Consider the following 24,622-nt stretch of genomic DNA (forward strand, 5'->3'; position numbering starts at 1 on the left):
TAAGAGAAAATTAAATTACTGGAGGTTCCTATCAAGTTTTACAAGGATGGATATGCTGAAAAACTTAACATAAATGAAAAAAGCTAAAATGGTGAGGGTCTTACCATTATCTGTGTACAGTCAATGACGTTGCTCAAACTGTGTGTGATGGTTAGCACAGTGCACTGGGCAAATTTCTCGTGAATTGTTTTTTGTATTAACTCATCAGTTCTATATTTAAAAAAGTTAATTTAGTTCAGTAAAGACATGACAAGCAGATTTGACTTAAAAATATATGATATTTTTATAATGTTTCTAAAAATCAGTATGTTAACATATAATCTTGTTCCTAAAAAACTAAGTATAAAAATCTATTTAGAAATTTACTCTTTTTCATAAAATGATGGAAAATAATATTCCCTCAAAATTGCTTGAAACTATAAGGAGCTGGATTTAGGAATATAGCTCTCTCAGGATGCCTCATAACAACATTAATGCCATACAAAATGTCTTGGTTTTTCCTTTGTTTTCTGGAATTGATATTATCAAAAGATATCCATTGGACTAAGAGAGCACTTAGAAACATTTCTAAGCATCACTAAATGTTTTCCATTTACCACACTGACAAGTCAGATTCAAGGTTTCCTGGTCTCAGCTCCATACCTTGGATCCACATTCGATGTAGCTTTGTCAATAATCAATATTCGATTTTCTCTGAGGATAGCCCTAGCAAGACACACCAATTGTCTCTGTCCAGAACTCAAGTTCAACCCAGATTCTGCTAATTCAGCATTCATTTTACCAGGAAAACCTTCAATGGCTTCTTTAAGTTGCACCTGTAGGTACAGAAAGAATGATTTTTTCCTAAGCAAACTATTACTAAAGTAGACAAACCTCTTAGACATTAGAGCTTTGATGTCCTCAGGACTTCTTACACATATTGCATGTACAGCCAGGGTGATAGGAAGAGCTCTTTCCAATGAGCATTCGCTGAGAAAGATGGTGGAGTCAACTAAGGACAGAAAGATCTCAGTGTCCTCCATCCCTGCTACAGGATATACACCAGAAACCCTGCCTAGGGATTAGTTAAGTAAGTCTCTCAAAAAATGAAGCCATTTCTCCCAGTGTGGTTTCAACAGAAAAGTTAAAATTATCTTTATGGTTGAGTCAAGTTTCCCAAAGTTCACTTTGCATAGGAGTTGGTACACTAAAGAAAAACTTTAAAAATATTTACAGTAAGTCTTTTTCTCTGAAGATATAATCTTACCAACACTTTACCATTTGGTGAAGTTTACAATATGCAAATTCAAACAATGGCAACTTGAGCCTATTTTGATAACAGCTCTTTCCCAAGTTTAATTCTATAAATAGTGGACCAATCAAATGCATTTTCCTCAGTGTCATAAATGTCTTACAGTGAATGAAAACTCATTCACGGAGTTTCATATGAAAACTCATTATATGAAAATAAGACACAACACCTTATTTCCCCCAGAATATGGATATAGGTGGTGTTTTTATTAATCTATCTTCATAAAATTGTACTTATTAGAGGAAAAACAAATTTTTGACTACCACAGATACTTGAAAAGTACGTTTGGTGGTAGGGGTCAATTAAATAAATATTTACTTTGGAAAAATATTATACAGCATGAACCAAACTCAGGCTATACTTGAAGGACAAAGACAAAATACACTTCAAATTAAGAGACCAACAGATTGATGAGTGATGGCCGATAAGTTATCTGACACATTATAATGTCAGATAATAACACACCAAGGGTTAGTGAGGAGTATTTTCATTTTTTTATTTTCAGGTATCCTAAATGATGGAACACATCTATGAATGCAAACCTGAATTGTGCTATTGATGGAGTCCAATCCCAAGAAAGGGGAATTCTGAGTTAGAATTAAATATGGTATTGTTATGCAGCATTATCCTGAGAAGTACACACAATCTAAAGGGTAAGACTTGGACTGTGGTACAAGTGGTTGGACTTTCTTAAGACACATCCTGACTCACACTTGCCCCTGACTTGGATGACATCTCATCACTAATTTGGTTTTCTACTTTCCTTTGATTTTGTCCATATCCACTTTATGAGGAAAAAGGGTTGTTAGAGGAAATGTTTTCAGAAAATGATGTTTTCTGAGACTCTGTTTTCATTTATAAATCAGGGATGGCTATGAGAATATATGAATATAAAGGTTTTCTGTAGTGTAATCATAAAATAAAGTTATAATTAAGTATTAAAATGGGAAAAAGGACAGTAGAAGGGGTAAACAAAAATAACTAGGAATTATAACTAGTGAATCTGAAAATATTCTGGATAACAGTGTAATATTACTATTAAATTTATTGATTGAGATAACTGTATTAGGACGTATAAGAGAATGTCCTGTTCTCACAAGGTATATATTTATATGTTTAAAGCCAGAAAGAAAAACACCAATACAGTATACTAACACATATATATGGAATTCAGAAAGACGGTAACAATAACCCTGTATATGAGACAGCAAAAGAGACACTGATGTATAGAACAGTCTTGTGGACTCTGTGGGAGAGGGAGAGGGTGGGATGATTTGGGAGAATGGCATTGAAACATGAATAATATCATATATGAAACGAGTCGCCAGTCCAGGTTTGATGAAGGATACTGGATGCTTGGGGTTGGTGCACTGGGACAACTCAGAGGGATGGTACAGGGAGGGAGGAGGGAGGAGGGTTCAGGATGGGGAACATGTGTATACCTGTGGTGGATTCATATTGATATATGGCAAAACCAATACAATATTATAAAGTTAAAAAATAAAATTAAATTTTAAAAAGTGATTCTAACTTTTAAATAAACATTTCTTCAACTTACAAACAATTCATCAAAATATAGATTTTTAAAAGAGAGGAAGAAAAAACAGGAAGACATAATAGCTGATGAATCCAGGTGAAGGTGTATATGTGTTCATCATATTATTCCTTTCATGTTCCTGTAATTTGAAATTTTTAAAACAAAAAATTGGAGGCTTGGTACTTCCCTGGTGGTCCAGTGGTTAAGAATCCACCTGCCAATGCAGGGAACATGGGTTTGATCCCTGGCTCAGGAAGATCCCACATGGAATGAAGTAAACCCATGTGCCACAACTACTGAGGCCACATTCTAAAGCCCACAAGCCTCAACTACAGAGCCTGCATGTCGCAACTACTGAAGTCTGTGTCTCTAGAGCTAAAGAGCCACAACAAGGGAAGCCATGGCAATGAGAAACCCATGCACTGCAATAAAGAGATAGTCTGCCAGGGTCAAGCCCCGGCTGATCCAGGGTATTCGAAGGAGAGACGGCATAGGCGAGGTATCAGGAAATAACTGCTTAATTAAACGTTAATTAAGGATATAAAGAGTAATAGAATGAGGATAGCTCAGTAGGAAAATTCAGTGGAGAAAAGAGGCTGAGTAGCTTGGTTTACGCGGGAGACCAATAAAACTTCAAGACAAGAAGTTTGCACCACTTACGTAGGCCGCAGGCGTCCTTCCGTTCTCCCGAAGGAGAGGAGACACTGAGGCCTCCCCGGTCGGATCTTAGAAGCCCAGGCATAATTATCAAGCATGGCGGGTTCTGCGCTCCAGATGGAGACTCAGCCAGAATTTGAGAGAGAGAGTGACATGGGGAGACCAAGTTTCGGTGAACAAGGCCCGCACTTTATTTTCCAAAGTAGTTTTTATACCTTAAGTTGTGCATAGAGGATAAGGGGGAAGGGGTGGAGTCACGCAAGGACAACAGTTCCTGGTCCTAATCGAAGCCAGGCTTTCAAACTTATCATATGCAAAAGTTCAGGTGAATTACATCATCTTCTGGCCAGAAGGCCTGTTAACATTTTAAGAAACTTATTTTTCTCTAAAGGTGATTATTCCAAAGTCAGGCGCCAGCCTCCAAAAAAGCATTGGACAGAGTTGCATTCCTATAGAGCAAAGGTGAAGTGGGCTCAATCAAGAAAAGAATTAACTCAAGGGTCCAAGGTTACAAACATTGAGGCTACTACTTACATTTCTATACACCCATTATATCAATCAATACACTGCCAAGGACACAGTAGGTAAGGAGTATGGAGACTTAGCAGCAAACATTGGCCCAATAAGTGAAAAACCCTTCACCAATACAATTTCTAATCAATCTTTTAACTACTCAAAGGAATCTGTGTTTAGACCGTTTAGAACATCTCCTGCCTCTCACAGTTGGGAAGCTCTGAACAATCACATGTGGCCGGAAAAACCTATTCAGGCAGGCTAGAGGATATCCAAAGGAGTTTGTAGGTTAAACACTGTCACACCCAGGAATTATTAACTGGAGCTGTAAGCTAACTCTTTTTTCAGAGAGAGGTAGTGGGGGACAGCCCCCCATAAAGTCAGAGGTGTAGGTGAAAGCACAAAGCAGAAAGTAGGCAGACTCTGGTTTTGGGGGTAGATGCTTGAGAATTTCCAGGGGGACTCCTGAGGCTCGATCCCACCTTTGCGTATGCCAAGCCTCCTTCCTCATGACCTTTGCCATGGGCGGAGCTCCTGTTCCCGGCAGTGATAGAATTCTAGTTGAGCTATTCCAGATCCTGAAAGATGATGCTGTGGAAAGTGCTGCACTCAATATGCAATATGCAATATGCACTCAATATGCAATATGCTGGCTCCCAGCAATAGTCCATTTGCTGCAACTAGAGAAAGTCTGGGAGAAGGCAATGTCACCCCACTCCAGTACTGTTGCCTGGAGAATCCCATGGATGGAGGAGCCTGGTAGGCTGCAGTCCATGGGGTCACACAGAGTCAGACACGACTGAAGTGACTAAGCAGCAGCAGCAGCAGAGAAAGTCTGCAAGCAGCAATGAAGAACTAGCACAGCAAAAAAAAAAAAAAAAAAAAATGGAGGATTAAAGACAGGCAGCCTGGGCATAAGTCCTACCTAGCTCTGCCAACTGGGCAAGTTACTAAACTTACTCTGCCTTAGCTTCCTAAATTCTCAGACTATAATACCATAATTATAAAGGTGGGTACCTCATAACATTGATAGAGTACAAAATAAATCAGTACATGTAGAATTTACAGCAGATCAATAGATATTACCCATTATTACTAATGCTTACAGTATGCTACTGGGGAAGAGTGGAGAAGAATTACCAATAGCCCCAGAATGAATGAAGCAGCTTGGCCAAAGCAAATATGATGCTCAGTTGTTGATATGTCTATTGATGAAAGTAAAATAAAATGGTGCAAAGAACAGTATTGTATAGGAACCTGAAATGTTAGGTCCATGAATCAAGGAAAATCAGACATGGTCAAGCAGGAGATGGTAAGAATAAACAATGACATCCTAGGAATCAGCAAACTAAAATGGTTGAGAATGGGCGAATTGAATTCAAATAGCCATTATATTTACTACTGTGGGCAAGAATCCCATAGAAGACACAAAGTAACCCTCATAATCAACAAAAGTCTGAAACACAGTACTTGGGTGCAACCTCAAAAATGAGAGAATGATCTCAGTTTGTTTTCAAGGCAAGCCATTCAACATCACAGTAATCAAAGTCTATGTCCCTACTACCAAAGTTGAAAAAGCTGAAGTTGATCAGTTCTGTGAAGACCTAGAAGACCTCCTAGCAGCTAAGTTGCTTCAGTCGTGTCCAACTCTGTGCAACCCCATAGACGGCACCCTACCAGGCTCCCCTGTCCCTGAGATTCTCCAGGCAAGAACACTGGAGTGGGTTGCCATTTCCTTCTCCAATGCATGAAAGTGAAAAGTGAAAGTGAAGTCGCTCAGTCATGCCCAACTCTTAGCGACCCCATGGACTGCAGCCTACCAGGCTCCTCTGCCCATGAGATTTTCCAGGCAAGAGTACTGGAGTGGGGTGCCATTGCCTTCTCCAAGACCTCCTAGAACTAACACCTAAAAAAGATATTCTATTCATCATCAGAGATTGGAATGCAGAAGTAGGAAGTCAAAATATACCTTGAGTAACAGGCAAGTTTGGCCTGGGAGAACAAAATGAAGCAGGCAAAGGTTGACTGAATTCTGCCAAGAGAATGCACTAGTCATAAAAAAAAAATACTCTTTTTCAACAACACAACAGACAACTTTACACATGGGCATCACCAAATGGTCAATACTGAAATCAAAACGATTACATTCTTTGTAGCGGAAGATGGAGAAGCTATATACAATGAGCAAAAACAAGACTGGGAGCTGACTGTGGCTCAGATCACCAACCTCCCATAGCAAAATTCAGGCTTAAACTAAAGAAAACCATGAAAAACACTAGACAGACATTTATGACTTAAATCAAATCCTGTACGAATTTGCAGTAGAGATAACAAATAGATTCAAGGGACTAGATCTAGATAACAGTGTGCCTGAAGAACTATTGACAGAGGTACATAATATTGTGCAGGAGGTGGCAAACAAACCATCCCAAAGAAAAAGAAAAGCAAGAAGGCAAAGTGGTTATCTGAGGAGGCTTTCTGAATAGCAGAAGAACGAAAAGAGGTGAAAAACAAGGGAGAGAGGGAAAGGTACATCAGATTAAACACAGAGCTTTGAAGAATAGGTAGGAGAGATAAGAAGGCCTTCTTCAATGAACAAAGCTTAATAACACAAGAAAACAACAAAAGGGGAAAGACTAGAGATGTCTTCAGGAAAACTGGAAACATCAAGGGAGCATTCTGCCCAAAGATGATCACAATAAAGGATAAAAATGGCAGAGACCTAGTAAATGCTAAAGAGATCAAGAAGAGGTGGAAAGAATACACCAAAGAACTATAAAAAAAAAAAAAAAAAAAATCTTAGTGAACTGGATTACTACGATGGCGTGGTTAGTCACCCAGATCCAGACATTCTGGAGTGCAAAGTCAAGTGGGCCTTAAGAAGCACTGCTGTTAATAAAGCTAATGGACGCAATGGAATTCCAGAAGAACTATTCAAATCTCTAAAGGACGATGCCATCAAGATTTTGCATTCATTATGTTGGCAAATCTGTAAGACTCAGCAGTGGCCACAGGACTGAAAAAGGTCAATCCTCATCCTAATTCCCAAGAAGGGTAGTACCAAGAATGTGCCAGCCATCAATTGTACTCATTTCCCAAGCTGGTAAGGTCATGTTTAAAATCATCCATGCTAGGCTTCATCATTATGTGAATCAAGAACTTCCAGATGTCTAAGATGGATTTAGAAAAGGAAGAGGAACTAGAGATCAAATTGCCAACATTCACTGGATTATAGAGGAAGCAAGGGAATTTCACAGAAACATTTATCTTTGTTTAATCAACTATGTTAAAGTCTTTGACGTGTAGATTATGACAAACTGTGGAAAGCTTTTAGAGAGATGGGACTATCAAACCATCTTACCTGTCTCCTGAGAAGCCTGTATGTGGGTCAAGAAGCAACAGTTAGAACCCTGTATGGAATAACTGATTGGTTCAAGATAGAGAAAGGAGTACGACAGGGCTGTCTGTTGTCACCCTGTTTGCTTAACCTACATGCTGAGCAAATCATGAAGAATGCCGGGCTGGATAAGTTACAAGCCTGAATCAAGACAGGCTAGAGAAACATCAATAACCTCAGATATGCAGATAATACCACTCTAATGGCAGAAAGCGAAGAACTAAAGAGCCTCTTGATGAGGGTGAAGGAAGAGAGTGAAAGAGCAGGCTTAACACTAAATACTAAAAAAAGAAAAAAGAAAAAAAACAAAACTAAGATCATGGCATCACATCCCATTACTGCATGGTAAATAGAAGGGGAAAAAGTGGAAGTAGTGACAGATTTCCCCTTCTTTGGCTCCAAAATCACTACAGATGGTGACTACACCCATGAAATCAGAAGATGATTGCTTCTTGGCTGGAAAATGATGACAAACCTAGACAGTGTGTTGAAAAGCAGAGACATTACTGTGCCAACCAAGATCCATATAGTGAAGGCTATGGTCTTCCCAGTGGTCACATATGGTTGTGAGAACTGGACCACAAAGAAGGCAGAATGCGAAAGAATTGATTCCTTCAGTGTGGTGCTGGAGAAGATTTCTGAAAGTCCCTTGGATAGCAAGGAGATCAAACCAGTCAATCTTAAGGGAGATCAAGTCTGAATATTTACTGGAAGAACTGACGCCGAAGATGAAGCTCCAGTCTTCTGGCCATCAGACAACTCACTGGAAAAGTCCCTGATGCTGGGAAAGATTGAGGGCAGAAGAAGAAGAGAGTGTCAGAGGATGACAAGGCTGAATGGCTTCACTGATGCAATGAACATGAACTTGGGCAAACTCCAGGAGATGGTGAGGGCCAGGAAGGCCTGGCATGCTGCAGTCCATGGGGTAGCAAAGAGTCAGACACAACTGGGCAACTGAACAACAGTAACAACCTCCTAACATTGATAGAGTATAAAATGAATCAGTACATGTAGAATTTATAACAGATCAATAGATATTGTCCAATATTAGTAATGCCCTCAGCTAGCACCTCTTCCAGAGAAGGCAATGGCAACCCACTCCAGTATTCTTGCCTGGAAAATCCTATGGACGGAGGAGCCTGGTGGGCTGCAGTCCATGGGGTTGCGAAGAGTCAGACACGACTGAGCGACTTCACTTTCACATTTCACTTTCAGACACTGGAGAAGGAAATGGCAACCCACTCCAGTGTTCTTGCCTGGAGAATCCCAGGGATGGCAGAGCCTGGTGGGCTGCCATCTATGGGGTCGCACAGAGTCGGATACGACTGAAGCGAATTAGCAGCAGCAGCAGCAGTACCTCTTCACGTTCTGCTCCATTTTCTTCCTTTGCATGTATCAGCATTGAGACCTTGTTACATATGCACAGGCTTGTTTTCCATCTTCTCCAAGAGAAGCTCCAACAGGGCAGAGACTTTGTCTCTTGATGACTGTGATAGCCCCAGAATCTGTAACACTGCCTGTCTAACAAGCTCTCAGAAGATATTTGTTGGCTGTATGAATGAAGGCATAAGTGAATCTCCTTGTGTGACATGTCCGTTCCTATAAATTAGAAAATAAATCCATATAGATAAATAATTTTATATAACACTATTTTCTTATTAAGAATAAGTGTAAAAGGAATGTATTGTTATAACAATTAACTGGCTCCAAGATATCATAACATCACACTTTAAACAGTGGAAAGCACTGAAAAAGTTATTATTTAAGGAAAATGGATCAAATAATATTATGACTCAGGGAATTAAAACAGGGGCTCTATAACAATCTAGAAGGATGGGATGGGGAAGGAGATGGGAATGAGGTCCAGGAGGGATAGGACATGGGTGTGCCTATGGTTAATTCTTGTTGATGTTTGACAGAAAACAACAAAATTCTGTACAGCAATTTTCCTTCAATTAAAAAAATAAATAAATTAAAAAAACTATAATCTCAGTACAGAATACTTCAGATTGTTTTTGAACTTGGGAAAAAATAGAATATAGCAAAATTGAAAAATAATAAACTGAAATGTAAGGCACTCTATCACCTTAAACATTTTCAAAATAATCTACTAAATGTACTGTATATACCAACCAGGCACCAGCACCCCTCACAGGCAGTCAACATAGATGTCAGATAGTTTCTATATTTTGTGGAACCTTCTTACTTTTCAAAAAGAAAGGCTGGTGTGGGCTAGAATGAGACAGGGAAATGCAATAAACAGACAGGGAAGAGGTTTTACTAGAGCAGGACCAGCAGTAAAAGAAATTGAGGGAGAGCCCCTTCACCAAAACATAAGGCCCCAGGAAATGGACATATAAACTGTCCCACAGCAAGGACTGATCCACGTGATTCCTAATGCACGTGCTGCTGATGCCCAGATTTCTGTATCTTGGTTTTCCTCTGTGATGAGACATTTTGTTGTTCAGTCGCTCAGTCATGTCTGACTATTTGTCAGACTGTAGCACACCAGGCTTCCCTGTCCTTCACCATCTCCTTACTGGATGCTTGGGGCTGGTGCACTGGGACGACCCAGAGGGATGGTATGGGGAGGGAGGAGGGAGGAGGGTTCAGGATGGGGAACACATGTATACCTGTGGCGGATTCATTTTGATATTTGGCAAAACTAATACAATATTGTAAAGTTTAAAAATAAAATTAAAAAAAAAAAAAACTAATGCCCATTGAGCTGATGATATCATCGAACCATCTCATCCTCTGTCTCCCTCTCCTCCTCCTGCCCTCAATATTTCCCAGCATCAGGGTATTTTCCAATGAGTCAGCTCTTTGCATCAGGTGGCCAAAGTATTGCAGCTTTAGCTTCAGCAGCAGTCCTTCCAATATATATTGAGTTGATTTCCTTTAGGATTGACTGGTTTGATCTCCTTGCTCTCCATGGGACTCTCAAGAGTCTTCTCCAGCACCACAGTTCAAAAGCATCAATTCAGCCTTCCTTATGGTCCAACTTTCACATCCATCCATGACTACTGGAAACACCATAGTTTTGACTATATGGACATATGAGACATACTTCTGTCCTAATAAAGATACTATCAATGTTGACCATTCGACTGTATGCTTTCTTCCCAGTTTTGATGTAATAGCCCATATACTTAATTCCATATCCTAGAATCTAAGCTGTTTTGTTTTTGTTTTTAGAAGCAAGACTTCAATGATTCATTTTGAGAGTTTTATCTACTGTGATCTTTTAACCTTTGATAAAGTGCTTCATTTTCAGGTACAGTCCTGTTACATTTGTGGAGTTGCCTTTGCACCCCAATCAGCACTAATTTCTGATGAATTTTTGTCAGTTTATAGTAAGTTATTTAGTTTTCAGTATATGAAAAATGTATTTTCAGCATATTTTGAAAAGTAACCAAGATGAGACAGGCAGCATCCACAGGACTGTTTCCCTTCTGAATGTCCACCTCTCCCAAGGAAGAAGGAAGAAATAGAACTAGAGGACTTTAAAAGAGGAAACATAGTGGTTTCCTCCTACTCACTCTCAGGCCAACTCTGTGAGTTTGGGTTCACATGTCCAGTTTGGCATCATTTATAAACTAGTAACTAGGGTTTTGATTTCACTTAAAAATTGATCTCACTGATTTAGTGATACCTCTTAGAGTGATGGGCTTCCCAGGTGGTGCAGGGATAAAGAATCCTCCTGCCAGTGCAGGAGATGCAAGATACGTGAATTTGATTCCTGGTTTGGGAAGATTCTCTGGAATAGGAAATGGCCATCCACTCCAGTATTTCTTGTCTGGAAAACTCCATGGACAGATGTTTCTGGCGGAGTATAGTTACATAGGGGGTCGCAAAGAGTCAGACATGACTGAGCATGCACATGCATGCACTTAGAGTGATTAATCATCCCATTATTCTTTTTCTCTAGGAATGATTTATCACATTTGTATGTTTTTCAATGAAAGATCTGGTAGGTTTTCTTTAAAACAGTCATAAAGAAGCAATTCCTAGAGAAACACAATGATGGGATGATTTCTCCAAGCATTATCACTAAAGCTAACATGGTCAATCCCAGAAGCAATACATCTAAACCACACACTTCACTTTTGAAATAAACTCATATTTATTTCTTTTTATAGAAACCTCCAAATGTACTTTAAATAAGGGTAGATCTTAGTATTATCTACCACTTGTACCACCTCATCATTTTTAGAATTTAGACTAGCATTGACCCTTTGTCCATGGAACAATATGTTCTGAAATTCTAGACTAATTTTGCTACCTGAGAATCCATGAAAAAAAGATCTCAAACTTGGAAACAAATAGGAAAATAATTAACTAGTACTTCCTTTTTTTTTAAGATGTCATAATTTCACCATTAAATAGTCCTGTGAGTTCAAGATCAGCAGATCATCCTCTCTTTTTTTTCACATTTGATGGTTAACTAATCTCCCCACCTCTTCTCTTTAGAATTGCACTGTAAAAGACTCACAAACTTAAATGAAATCAGAGGTGTAATTCTTTTCAGGCAGGAAAAAGTGAAGCAATTGGCCCAACTTAGGAAAATAAAATCCCCACAGTTGCTGGAAAGCAGGGTGGGTGTGTAAAGACTGTGTGCTTACATCCTTCAGAAACCAGAATTACTGGATGGAAATTGTCAGACTTCCAAATCTGCCTGCTCATAGTCAAGGCTCGCCTACATATTACAGGTTTCAGAGCTTCCCTGGAAGGGTGACTCTAAATGGCACACACAACAACTCAAAACATCACGAACAATTGGTCACTCAGATTTGCACAATAGAAATGTTTTTAAAAGAAATACACCGCACTTCTCTGAAATGAAAAGATCAATAAAACATCTAGCAGTTATTTTTTCATGTCAAAAAGTATTTTTCCTATTTTCCTCTAAGAGTAGTATAGTGTCTGGTCTTACATTCAGTCTTTAAATCATTTTGAGTTTATTTCTGTATATGGTATTAGGGAGTGTTCTCATTTCATTCTTTTACATGTAGCTGTCCAGTTTTCCCAGCAGCTGGGAAGAGGCTGTCTTTTTGAAGAGACTGTCTTTTCTCCATTGAAAAGAGAAGAGACCGTCTTTTCTCCATTGCATATTCTTGCCTCCTTTGTTATAGATTTGGTGACTATCTGTGAGTTCATCTCTGGGCTCTCTAGCCTGTTCCATTGATTTATGTTTCTATCTTTGTGCCAGTGCCATACATCTAGAGTACTGCAGCTCTGAAGTGAGTTGACCAAAAAATTCATTTAGGTTTCCCCATAACATTTTATGTAACAAACTTTTTGGCCAACTCAGTATCTTAAATCAGGGAACCTGATTTCTCCAGCTTAATTTTTCTTTCTCAAGAGTGCTTTGACTATTTGAGGTTTTTTGTGTTTCCATACAAATTGTAAAATTTTGGGCTCTAATTCTATGAAAAATGTCATTGGATTTTTCTGATAGGGATTGTACTGAACCTGTAGATTGCTTTGGGTAGTATAGTCATTTTCACAATATTGATTCTTCCAGCCCAAGAACATGGTATATCCCTCCATCTGGTTGTGTCGTATTTGGTTTCCCTTGTCAATATCTTATAGTGTTCTGAGTACAGGTCTTTTGCCTCCTTAGGTGGGTTTATTCTTAGGTATTTTATTCTTTTTGTTGCAATAGTAAATGGGATTATTTTCTTAATCTCTCAGACCTTTCATTGTTAGTGTATAAGAATGCACATGCTTATTTTTTAAAAGCACAAGACTGAGCTAGGTTCTATGAGAAATTAGAAGTCTGTCTACTGTTTAGATATCTAGACTTTCTGCCATCAGTAGAACTGATTTGTAAAACAAGGGAAAATATACAAAGTACTTTGTATTAAAATACACAAGGCAATGGAAACTTAATAGTCAATTTTTTTTTTCATTCAATGGTAAGGAAATTCAAAGAAGTGGGGAAAGGGGGAACATGATACAAATAACAGAAAATTCTCTAGAAATGAACCTGTCCATGTAAAAAGTAAGCAAACACTCTAGGGTTCTGTTAGCTGCATTCATGCTACAGCATTAAAATGGCATAATCACCAATAAATAATCATTAGCACATTCCAGTTATATATTCTATCTTTATAAACACTTTCCTGTGAAACTGCATAGCATTTTATTGGTATAATCTGTCACATTTTTAAGTTAATAATGAAAAACTACTATTGTCTCCACATCATGGATGTTTCCTAAGACCAGAGGAATAAAATGAACACTGGAGGGTAATTAGGGTAATTAATTCACCAGGTCACTAGTGGAATTTGATCCCACAGCTTTAACATCTAATTTAGTGTTCTGCTAAGGACAAGATAATGTATCTAGTTGCTCACAGTATTAGGAAAAAAGCAAAAATAGAAACATGAAGCATTATATTGTTGGTTTTCATCACCATCATCAATACACACATTTTAAGTGCACTCATGTCATCAGAATTTTCCTAGGAGGTAAACAAAGTCAGTTAAACTGATAAGCTCCCTTTAATTACCTGCAATGTTAAAAATGTATATACACATATACTCATACTTACACATTACATTTAATAAATTACCTCTTCTAAGACTTTCCACAGTTCCACATCCATATGCTCATTAAAGGGATCCAGATTTTTCCTCATTGTTCCAGTAAATAAAACAGGTTCCTAAATGCAACAAAATAGTGAATGTTTTTACTTTAACCTCTTTTCATTTTATTCCAGTGCTTACAGGACAGAAATAAAATATAAAATATCAAAATTCACTGTGATCATTAATAATAAGGTTTCAAATGTATATTTACAAAATAGTATCTCTAAAATAATTTTCCATTGTACAAAGCATGCTACAAAATATCCTCTGGACTATTGAACACTAACAGAAGGTAGTGTTGAAGAAGCTTTTTCATATTAAGAAAGAAACTGAAGAATAGAAAGGAAGATCTGTTTGTTTGTTTGTTTTAAATACCTTCCTGGTAATGAATATCTACTTAAACACACACACACAATGATGATATAATTATTTGAGAAACTTTACATCAAGATCTACATAAATTAACTGTCAATCCTGCTGTGATGCTGGGAAACATCAAAAGCATGATTAGTTGAGGTTTGTGCCTCAAAGCAAAATTGTGAACTATTTTCACATTGCAATGAAGAATAAACTAGGCTATTTTCTCCATTTGGTAAAACAGTATTCTGGGATGGGGACTCTCTCAATAGGTGTGAATGAACATCCCCACACATGCAAAGAGAAGTCAGCTCCTGGGGCCTGTGGCTCCTCTGTCCATGGAGAGAGATTCTGTGATCCTGCACCAGCTGGTCCCACATTCTCTCACCTGTACATCAGCACAGAACACCTCAGAGAGCCTCGTTACTAACTTCAAAGCCAGGAGGACCTAAAACCCACTGTGACCTGTGTCATAATAATATTATTTTAATTTAATAGCTCCTTTTATTCATCTATTTTAGGAGGAGCCACAGGTAAATTACTCTGGAAATGCATCCCTCTTCTTGTGGCTCAGATGTTAAGAGTCTGCCTGCAATATGGGAGATCTGGGTTCAATTCCTGGGTTGGGTAGATCCCCTGGAGAAGGAAATGGCAGCCCACTCCAATGTTTTTGCTTGGAAAATCCCATGGATGGAGAAGCCTGGCAGGCTATAGTCCATGGGGTCACAAAGAGTTGGACATGACTGAGTGACTTGTTTTCTTTCTTTTCTTTCATTCTGTGTTTAAGAGAGAATCTTGTACATAAGCTCATGTAGGCCATTTAAGTTTCTTATGGAAGGCTCTAGTAAGTGAGGACATAAAATATGAGCAGCAGAGAAGAGCCCAACTGGCTCTTTTCAACGAAGGGGGCAGAACAAGGGGATGCACATGTGTAGGAATAAGAGGAGACTTGATTCTTCCACAAGTGCCTGGGAACTGGTCAGAATCACCATGTTCAATTCCTGCCTGGACTTAGAGCTGTTCTGTTCCTCATCATTTCACAAAAGCCTGAGAAGGAAAATGAATATAGATATTTCTTCACTCCAGCCATGAAGAAGAATGTCACTTGGAGCGCCTCCCACATCGTCTTTCCCTATTGTCTTAGTTTTAAGTCTTGTAAGAGAGAAATGGATGCAGAAAACACATGGTAGGCCATCAAAAAAAGACGTACCCCTAAGTAGAATCCAAAATTAAAAAGACATTATAAGGGGAGCTACATTTGCACATTGTTGAGCAAACAGCCAATATGCTTCTAAAGCACTGAAAATCACTGGTCACAGGCTGTTTCAAAATGGTTACTGAATTGAACTGAAAAATCACAAGAACCACATTTAAGGCCTCCTTTAAAACTCTGGAATTTAGGATCAAAGACTAAATAACCATCTAAGCAATGGTAAGAGTTCCTTGTCAGGGAATAATCATCATTCTACTTCAGATTTTTAGAAAACATTTTATTCTTTGTAAGATTGCAACATGCAGGCAATTTCTCTTCCTTTAGCTGTTTCCATTAGATTTACACAAATGACGTCACCAGGAGAGAGGAGACTGGTCTGTGATATTCCTCCCTTTCCTCTGACTCTCTTCCACCTTCCCTCCAAGGCTCTAAACTATGGCAGGATTTTACTCTGGGACCCAAAACAAGAGACTCTTCAAGCATTTGTGTCTGAGGAGATAAAGGGCTTGAAAAAGGCCAGCTTACGTAACCAGCTTTGAGCTCAATTGGGAAAAGTGAGATGGGGTCTCTCTGCTTACAATGATGACAAGAATGCTTCTTTGCTCATCCTGGCTTACACGACCTGAACACTTTTTCTCTCAGGTTCCTCTCATAAAGCAAATTCACATCGTGTTAAGACGTCTAAGGTATGAAGCATCCACCTGGTTTTCAAAATATAGTCTATTAAAGTGCTATCTAAGATAGTCTATGAAAAAAATCAGCTTATTATTTTTTTAAGTTCTTATTATTTATCATTTTTATTTTTATATATTTTATTTTTTTTTACTTTACAATGTTGTATTGGTTTTGCCATACATCAACATGCATCCGCCACGGGTATACACATGTTCCCCATCCTGAACCACCCTCCCACCTCAGCTTATTTTTTAAAGACCTTTCTTCCTTCCTCAAACAATGAAAAGTGTCACAGTATTAGCACATTTGTGGAGGGCAGTTTTGGTGATTCAGGAGAACAGGCACAGTGTCCTCATTTAAAATTCAGTCACCAATTACATAATTAGAGCCTCTTTTTATTGTCACCTCCCTCATCTTCTTCTCTTGGGAACACTCTTTGAAGGGGATGAAGTTCTTTAAAGACTAGGGGACTAAAGCAGGATTCTTTGCAGAAAGAGGAGTCCCTCACTTCTGAGCCCCTGACCAGCGCCTGTAGCTGCTTCAGACTGAGCTTTTATCAGAGCCCTCAGACACTACGTAGGCCTTAAGGAGGTTCTGCTAATTATCACCAAACCACTGCTGAATGTCATACAAAAAACAGAAATTAAGCATTTCCCATTGTAATAAGGGTCCCCACTCAAGTCTATACCATCAATCTAAAAGGATATATTGAGAATTATGAATGTTTATTTTGCAGTATTAAATGGAAGATATAGTTTAGTAAATAAGACTATTTCTCTTTGCTAAGACATTTCAAAATCAGTAAAGTTTTAATCGAAACTTGCTGAATAAAAAGAATGACTAATTAAAAGTTTAACTGATTGAAGTTATATTTTTCTTTAAAGCTGGCAGGCAATTTTTGATCAATCTGTTTTAATATGTCAGTGTTTTATGCATAGTGTTCATTTCAGTTTCTACTCATTCTACTTCCAATATGTGCCAAATAAGAAACCATTATCTTCAAAAGGTAATAAATGTGCCCACAGTAAACATATACCACAAGGGCAAATAAGGGTCAAATGAATGATCATTTCTGATAGATATTATTAAATTACCCACCTCTAAGCAATAAAGTTAAGAAATTAATCTTATAAATAAGTGCAGGCGGAACAGTGTAGAGATTTATGGTAGGACACACAACCTACATGTAAATATACACTATTTATTGTCTCTTGCATTTTTTCTGAAGGTACACAATTAAACCTCATATAATAAGAGTAAGCAGCTCAACAGGTAAAGAATCCACAATGTAGGAGACGTGGATTGGAACCTTGAGTCAGGAAAATCCCCTGGAGAAGGGAACAGCTATCCAGTACTCTTGCCTGGAGAATCCCATAGACAGAGGAGCCTGACAGGGTACAGTCCACGGGGTCACAAAGAGTTGGACACAACTGAGCACACTCTTGCACAACTGGCACCACAGAGTCAGGAAAACAGACACTTATTCAATGTAATATTTTAAGTGGAGCATTAGATTCAAAACTGTTTTTCATCATGGTTTAAAGTTTACACTATTTAAATTTATCATTTGTGCTATATTCCGTAGTAATTGTTTCCTTTGTTACTAATATAATACAAGTTCATATTGGATGTGCGTAGAGAAATTAACTGACAACACGGCATCACTCAGGCTCTCCTGCCCCACTCTCTCCCCACCTCTTACCTTGTGCTCTGTAAAAAAACCATACTACTGACATTGGTAGTACTGGGCCTGAGCACCCACTTGGTGATGGGCCACTTTTGTCTGTTTTAGTATATCAGTAGACTTTGAAGACTCCTGGCTGCTGCTGCCCAGAGAGAACAAAACTTTCTGTAGTCCCCACAGCTCCTCAAATCTTCTTCTAGCTTCCCCAGTGGCACCTTATCTACCCTGGGTCTAGTGAACCATATGAGTGGAAAGACAGTGTGTGACCCAAAAATGGCCACTCTGAATCAGAACATTTAATGTAGTACAGTGATCATACTAGACCCTTTGTAGAGGGTGCTAGAAGACGAACCTCTCATTATCTTACAAAGAAACCTAACCACTAGCCTTCACAGGCTTAAAAAGACCTGGGATGAAGGCAAAAAACATACAAGTGGTTACAAACAAAGCAGATGAAGCACAGCACTGTACCCTGATCATGTCAGTCCCAAATCAGGAAACTGCATTCCACTGAAGTATATTTTCAAGTGTATCTACCACTGTGGCTTCCTTTGTGAAATGTATAAAGGCTATGTTCTCATTTTTAATCTGAGTAGAAAGGCTACATTTTCATTTCTAATCTGAGCACCTTATTTAAGGGGTAGAGTGAAAAAGTTGGCTTAAAGCTCAACATTCAGAAAACGAAGATCATGGCATCTGGTCCCATCCCTTCATGGGAAATAGATGGGGAAACAGTGGAAACAGTGTCAGACTTTATTTTTTTGGGCTCCAAAATCACTGCAGATGGTGACTGAAGCCATGAAATTAAAAGACGCTTACTCCTTGGAAGGAAAGTTATGACCAACTAGATAGCATATTCAAAAGCAGAGATATTACTTTGCCAACAAAGGTTTATCTAGTTAGATCAGATCAGATCAGTCGCTCAGTCATGTCCGACTCTTTGTGACCCCATGAATCCCAGCACGCCAGGCCTCCCTGTCCATCACCAACTCCCGGAGTTCACCCAGACTCATGTCCATCGAGTCAGCGATGCCATCCAGCCATCTCATCTTCTGTCATCCCCTTCTCCTCCTGCCCCCAATCCCTCCCAGCATCAGAGTCTTTTCCAATGAGTCAACTCTTCACATGAAGTGGCCAAAGTACTGGAGTTTCAGCTTTAGCATCATTCCTTCCAAAGAAATCCGAGGGCTGATCTCCTTCAGAATGGACTGGTTGGATCTCCTTGCAGTCCAAGGGACTCTCAAGAGTCTTCTCCAACACCACAGTTCAAAAGCATCAATTCTTTGGCGCTCAGCCTTCTTCACAGTCCAACTCTCACATCCATACATGACCACAGGAAAAACCATAGCCTTGACTAGACGAACCTTTGTTGGCAAAGTAATGTCTCTGCTTTTGAACATGCTATCTAGGTTGGTCACAACTTCCCATCCAAGGAGTAAGCGTCTTTTAATTTCATGACTGCAGTCACCATCTGCAGTGATTTTGAAGCCCAGAAAAATAAAGTCTGACAGTGTTTGCACTGTTTCCCCATCTATTTCCCATGAAGTGGTGGGACCGGATGCCAGGATCTTTGTTTTCTGAATGTTGAGCTTTAAGCCAACTTTTTCACTCTCCACTTTCACTTTCATCAAGAGGCTTTTGAGTTCCTCTTCACATTCTGCCATAAGGGTGGTGTCATCTGCATATCTGAGGTTATTGATATTTCTCCCGGCAATCTTGATTCCAGTTTGTATTTCTTCCAGTCCAGCGTTTGTCATGATGTACTCTGCATATAAGTTAAATAAACAGGGTGACAATATACAGCCTTGACAAACTCCTTTTCCTATTTGAAACCAGTCTGTTGTTCCATGTCCAGTTCTAATTGTTGCTTCCTGACCTGCATACAAATTTCTCAAGAGGCAGATCAGGTGGTCTGGTATTCCCATCTCTTGAAGAATTTTCCACAGTTTACTGTGATTCACACAGTCAAAGGCTTTGGTATAGTCAATAAAGCAGAAACAGATGTTTTTTTGGAACTCTCTTGCTTTTTCCATGATCCAGCGGATGTTGACATTTGATCTCTGGTTCCTCTGCCTTTTCTAAAACCAGCTTGAACATCTGGAAGTTCACAGTTCACATATTGTTGAAGCCTGGCTTGGAGAATTTTGAGCATTACTTTACTAGCCTGTGAGATGAATGCAATTGTGTGGTAGTTTGAGCATTCTTTCGAATTGCCTTTCTTTGGGATTGGAATGAAAACTGACCTTTTCCAGTCCTGTGGCCACTGCTGAGTTTTCCAAATTTGCTGGCATATTGAGTGCAGCACTTTCACAACATCATGTTTCAGGATTTGGAATAGTTCAACTGGAATTCCATCACCTCCACTAGCTTTGTTCGTAGTGATGCTTTATAAGGCCCATTTGACTTCACATTCCAGGATGTCTGGCTCTAGGTCAGTGATCACATCATCGTGATTATCTTGGTCATGAAGATCTTTTTTGTACAGTTCTTCTGTGTATTCTTTCCATCTCTTCTTAATATCTTCTGCTTCTGTTAGGTCCATACCATTTCTGTCCTTTATTGAGCTCATCTTTGCATGAAATGTTCCTTTGGTATCTCTGATTTTCTTGAAGAGATCCCTAGTCTTTCCCATTCTGTTGTTTCCTCTATTTCTTGTCTAGTCAAGGCTATGGTTTTTCCTGTGGTCATGTATGGATGTGAGAATTAGACTGTGAAGAAGGCTGAGTGCTGAAGAATTGATGCTTTTGAACTGTGGTGTTGGAAAAGACTCTTGAGAGTCCCTTGGACTGCAAGGAGATCCAACCAGTCCATTATGAAGGAGATCAGCCCTGGGATTTCTTTGGAAGGAATGATGCTAAAGCTGAAATTCCAGTACTTTGGTGACCTCATGCGAAGTGTTGACTCATTGGAAAAGACTCTGATGCTGGGAGGGATTGGGGGCAGGAGGAGAAGGGGATGACAGAGGATGAGATGGCTGGATGGTATCACTGACTCGATGGACGTGAGTCTGGGTGTACTCCAGGAGTTGGTGATGGACAGGGAGGCCTGGCGTGCTGTGATTCATGGGGTCGCAAAGAGTCAGACACTACTGAGCGACTGAACTGAACTGAAATGAGTGTCTCTCTTTCAAGAATGTGGGAATCACATGAAGTTGCTTTAATCTTGTTTTCTTTTTCTTCTTTTTTAATCGTAAACCCTCTGAATGAACTTATCATCACCCATAAAGTGAGTGAAGGTCACTCAGTCATGTCTGACTCTTTGCGACCCCATGGACTATACAGTCCATGGAATTCTTTAGGCCAGAATACTGACTGGAGTGGGTACCCTTTCCCTTCTCCAGGGGATCTTCCCAACCCAGGGATCTAACTCAGGTCTCCCACAATGCAGGTGGATTCTTTACCAGCTAAGCCATAGGGAAGCCCAAGAATCCTGGATTGGGTAGCCTATCCCTTCTCCAGTGGATCTTCCTGACCCAGGAAGCAAACCGGGGTCTCCTCCATTGCAGGTGGATTCTCTACCAACTGAGCTATGAGGTAAGCAGCTATAATCATCACCCATATTCAGACAAAAACATTCTTTTCCAAGAAATGAAAAAGAATTTAAGTCCCTAAGGTCCTCCTTCAGGGGTTCCAGGAAGCAGTTCCATGGGATTTAATGGAGTCTTCAGTGTCAGGAACAAAGGGCCAACCGCATTAGGCTAGATTCCAGCGTATATCTTAACAACAGTAAAGAAATGTATAGTACATCCACCTATTTTCTTTTTCTTTTTCTCTTTTTCTCAACAAGAAACAATGGAAATAAAGCCAGGTAATCACAGAGAAGTCAGAGAGACAGCTCTACCTTCACCTTCGACCTACTGCAGAAAACTCACAGAATGGAAATAAGAAAGAGCAGAGAGGGCTGTTTAAAAACTACCAAGTTTTTGCTTTGATTTTTAAAAAAACTATTAAATATAAAAATGAATCTGATTAATCAGGATAAAGATGATAGCTGCTGATCTGTGCCAACACTTGCAGTGCAAACATAAATACTGATTGTGTATGGAATCCCTCTTAAACTGCAAATATTTCCTTTGTGCCAACAGCATAACGGGCTCTTGGTGCAGAGAATCATCTGAAGAGGGTCTGAAATCCATTTTCCACATCCTTTCAGATAAGCAGCTAATCCAGAATATAATCTCCCCTTGATATTCTTTATGGGGAGCATACTTAACTAAATACTTCAGGTTGTGAGCACAAAGGATACATACACTTCATCTACCTGTTATGTTTAAGGAAATTATTTAGGAAAAAGTTTCATTTTTGCTTTTCCTGAAACTGTGAACACAAAGTGAGGAGTACTTTCTTGAGAATACAGTATTTGTCTCTGAAAGTTCCCTACCAGACTCCAGGACTGATGGTCTATATCACCACTACCCTGCCTCTGGTTCCTATGCAGGTCCTTGATGATGTCACACCTCCCTCACTTCTGACCTGCTCATGGTGGAGTCAACAGTGATGGGGGTGAGCCTGGGGGAGAGAGAGATGACACTGGAAGCTCACTGCTACTCCCAGGATCACAGGGAGTGGGGAACCAAGTAGGATGATGCAGGCCTGGATCACCTAAGTGGGGCAACTCACAGAAACAGCTCCCCCTCTACAGAGTCTGCTCTCAGCTTCCCAGGTTCCCTAAATCAGGATATTGAGACACAGGCATCATTGCTTCCTATTGGTACTTAAACAAGTAGCTTAATTAACCAAAGCAACAGATTTTCTTCACTTCCACAGCCAGCTAGACATTGTAAAGAGAAAGGGCTCTTGGCTGGGGAGGAGTGAGATTTTGAGTATCTTTCCCTGACACTTATTAGTCCATGGTGTATAAGTGAATAAATCTGTTTCTAAACAGATACTGTCCAAATAACAGACATAACATTAGAAGTAGTATCTTCCAGTTTTGCTTTATACATATTCATGTTTGTTATGGTTAGGGGAATCCTTTTTAGTGGGTTGGTAGGAAAAAATGGGAAAATATCTGATGAGAATATCATTCAACAAACATATTTTTTAAAAAAGACAATTCTTTTTTTTTATTTTATTTTTAAACCTCAAACACTGTATTAGTTTTGCCAAACATCAAAATGAATCCACCACAGGTATACATGTTACTGTTTATTAGCTATTTGGTTCAGAGTACGTTACAAATCTCCCTGAGCCCTAATTCCATTACTGGAAAATAGGCTCTGCTGTGAGAACCTGAAACACCAATGAAGCTCCTAAAGTGATGCTAACACAGACCAGTGAAGCCCAGCCCAACGGGATGACAATGAGGAGCCATGTTTGGAAACTGCAGGTGCAGTCAGTGGATCATGATATCAATTTGGGGCTTGTGACCATCATTTTGTCTTTTGTATGAACTAAAATATAACATATATAATAGAAAATATTGGAGCACAGTGCAAGAATAACATTGTTTCATAAAATTTTTGTTTCTCGTGTGTGTGTCTGTATGTGTGTGTATGTGTGTGTGTGTGTGTGAGAGAGAGACGTTTGCACAAGCATGAAATCATAATACGAAGCAGTTTTACTGTGGATCACAGTCAACAGCATGTTGAAGTCACTAATAGAACAGTTAGCTACTCAGGTTCTGGAGTTGGGAATCTCCTCAAATTTGAACAATGCTTATGTATTTTGTAAATTGATTCCTTGTTGGTCACATCGTTTGTAAGTATTTTCTGCCTTTCCATAGGTTGTTTTTTGTTCTGTTTATGGTTTCCTTTGCTGTGCAAAAGCTTTTAAATTTCATTAGGCCTCATTTGTCTATTTTTGCTTTTGTTTCTTTTACTGTAGGAGATGGAACCAAGAAAATATCACTGTGATTTATGTCAAATAGTATTCTGCCTGCATTTTCCTCTAGGAGTTTTGTAGTACCTGGTCTTACATTTAGGTCTTTAATTCATTTTAAGTTTATTTTTGTATATGGTGTTATAGAATGTTCTAATTTCATTCTTCTACATGTTGTGTCCAGATTTCCCAGCATCACTTATTAGAGAGACTGTCATTTATCCATTGTATTATATAGTCTCAACTTCTTTGTCTTAGATGAATTGACCATAAGTGTGGGGTTTATTTCTGAACTTTCTATGTTATTTCACTAATCTATATGTCTGATTTCTGTGCCATTATCATACTGTTTTTATTAAAGTAGCTTTTGTAGTATGGTATGAAGTCACAGCATGTGATTCCTCCAGGTCTGTTCTTCTTTCTAAAGACTGTTTCTAGTATTCAAGGTTTTCTGTGTTTCCATAAAAATTTTAATTTTTTTTGTTCTTGTTTTATGAAAAATATTATTGTTAACTTGATAGGAATTGCACTCAATTTTTAGGGTACCTTAACTAGTGTGGTCATTTTAACAATATTGAAACTTCCAATTAAGAACATGGTATATCTTTCCATGGACTTCCCTGGTGGCTCAGATGGTAAAGCGTCTGTCTACAATGCAGGAGACCTGGGTTCCATCCCTGGGTCAGGAAGATCCACTGGAGAAGGAAATGGCAACCCACTCCAGTACTATTGCCTGGAAAATCCCATGGACAGAGGAGCCTGGTAGGCTACAGTCCATGGGGTTGCAAAGAGTCGGACACGACTGAGCGACTTTTTCATTAAAGTAGCTTTTGTAGTATGGTATGAAGTCACAGCGTGTGATTCCACCAGGTCTGTTCTTCTT

At 39.1% G+C, this 24,622-nt stretch overlaps 1 protein-coding gene across 4 annotated transcripts in view; it reads right to left on the bottom strand.

Moving 5' to 3' along the window:
- Positions 1 to 24,622, bottom strand: part of LOC147361954 (ATP-binding cassette sub-family C member 4-like) — a 67,424-nt gene that overhangs the window by 11,805 nt on the left and 30,997 nt on the right. For 2 of the 4 annotated variants that reach the window (XM_086330265.1, XM_086330263.1), the window contains 3 exons: positions 13,976 to 14,065; positions 643 to 815; positions 105 to 210 (listed from right to left, as the gene is read on the bottom strand). In XM_086330265.1, coding sequence (XP_086186391.1) covers positions 105 to 210; positions 643 to 815; positions 13,976 to 14,065 — 369 coding nt within the window. Of the gene's footprint in view, positions 1 to 104; positions 211 to 642; positions 816 to 8,523; positions 8,995 to 13,975; positions 14,066 to 24,622 lie in introns of those variants that run through there. The other 2 variants (XM_086330264.1, XM_086330266.1) reach the window with 2 other exon arrangements.

The sequence above is a fragment of the Bos grunniens genome, chromosome 12, assembly GCF_055505025.1.
Source record: "Bos grunniens cultivar Pamir isolate PY7600 chromosome 12, Bosgru_T2T1.0, whole genome shotgun sequence".
Taxonomy (NCBI): domain Eukaryota; kingdom Metazoa; phylum Chordata; class Mammalia; order Artiodactyla; family Bovidae; genus Bos; species Bos grunniens.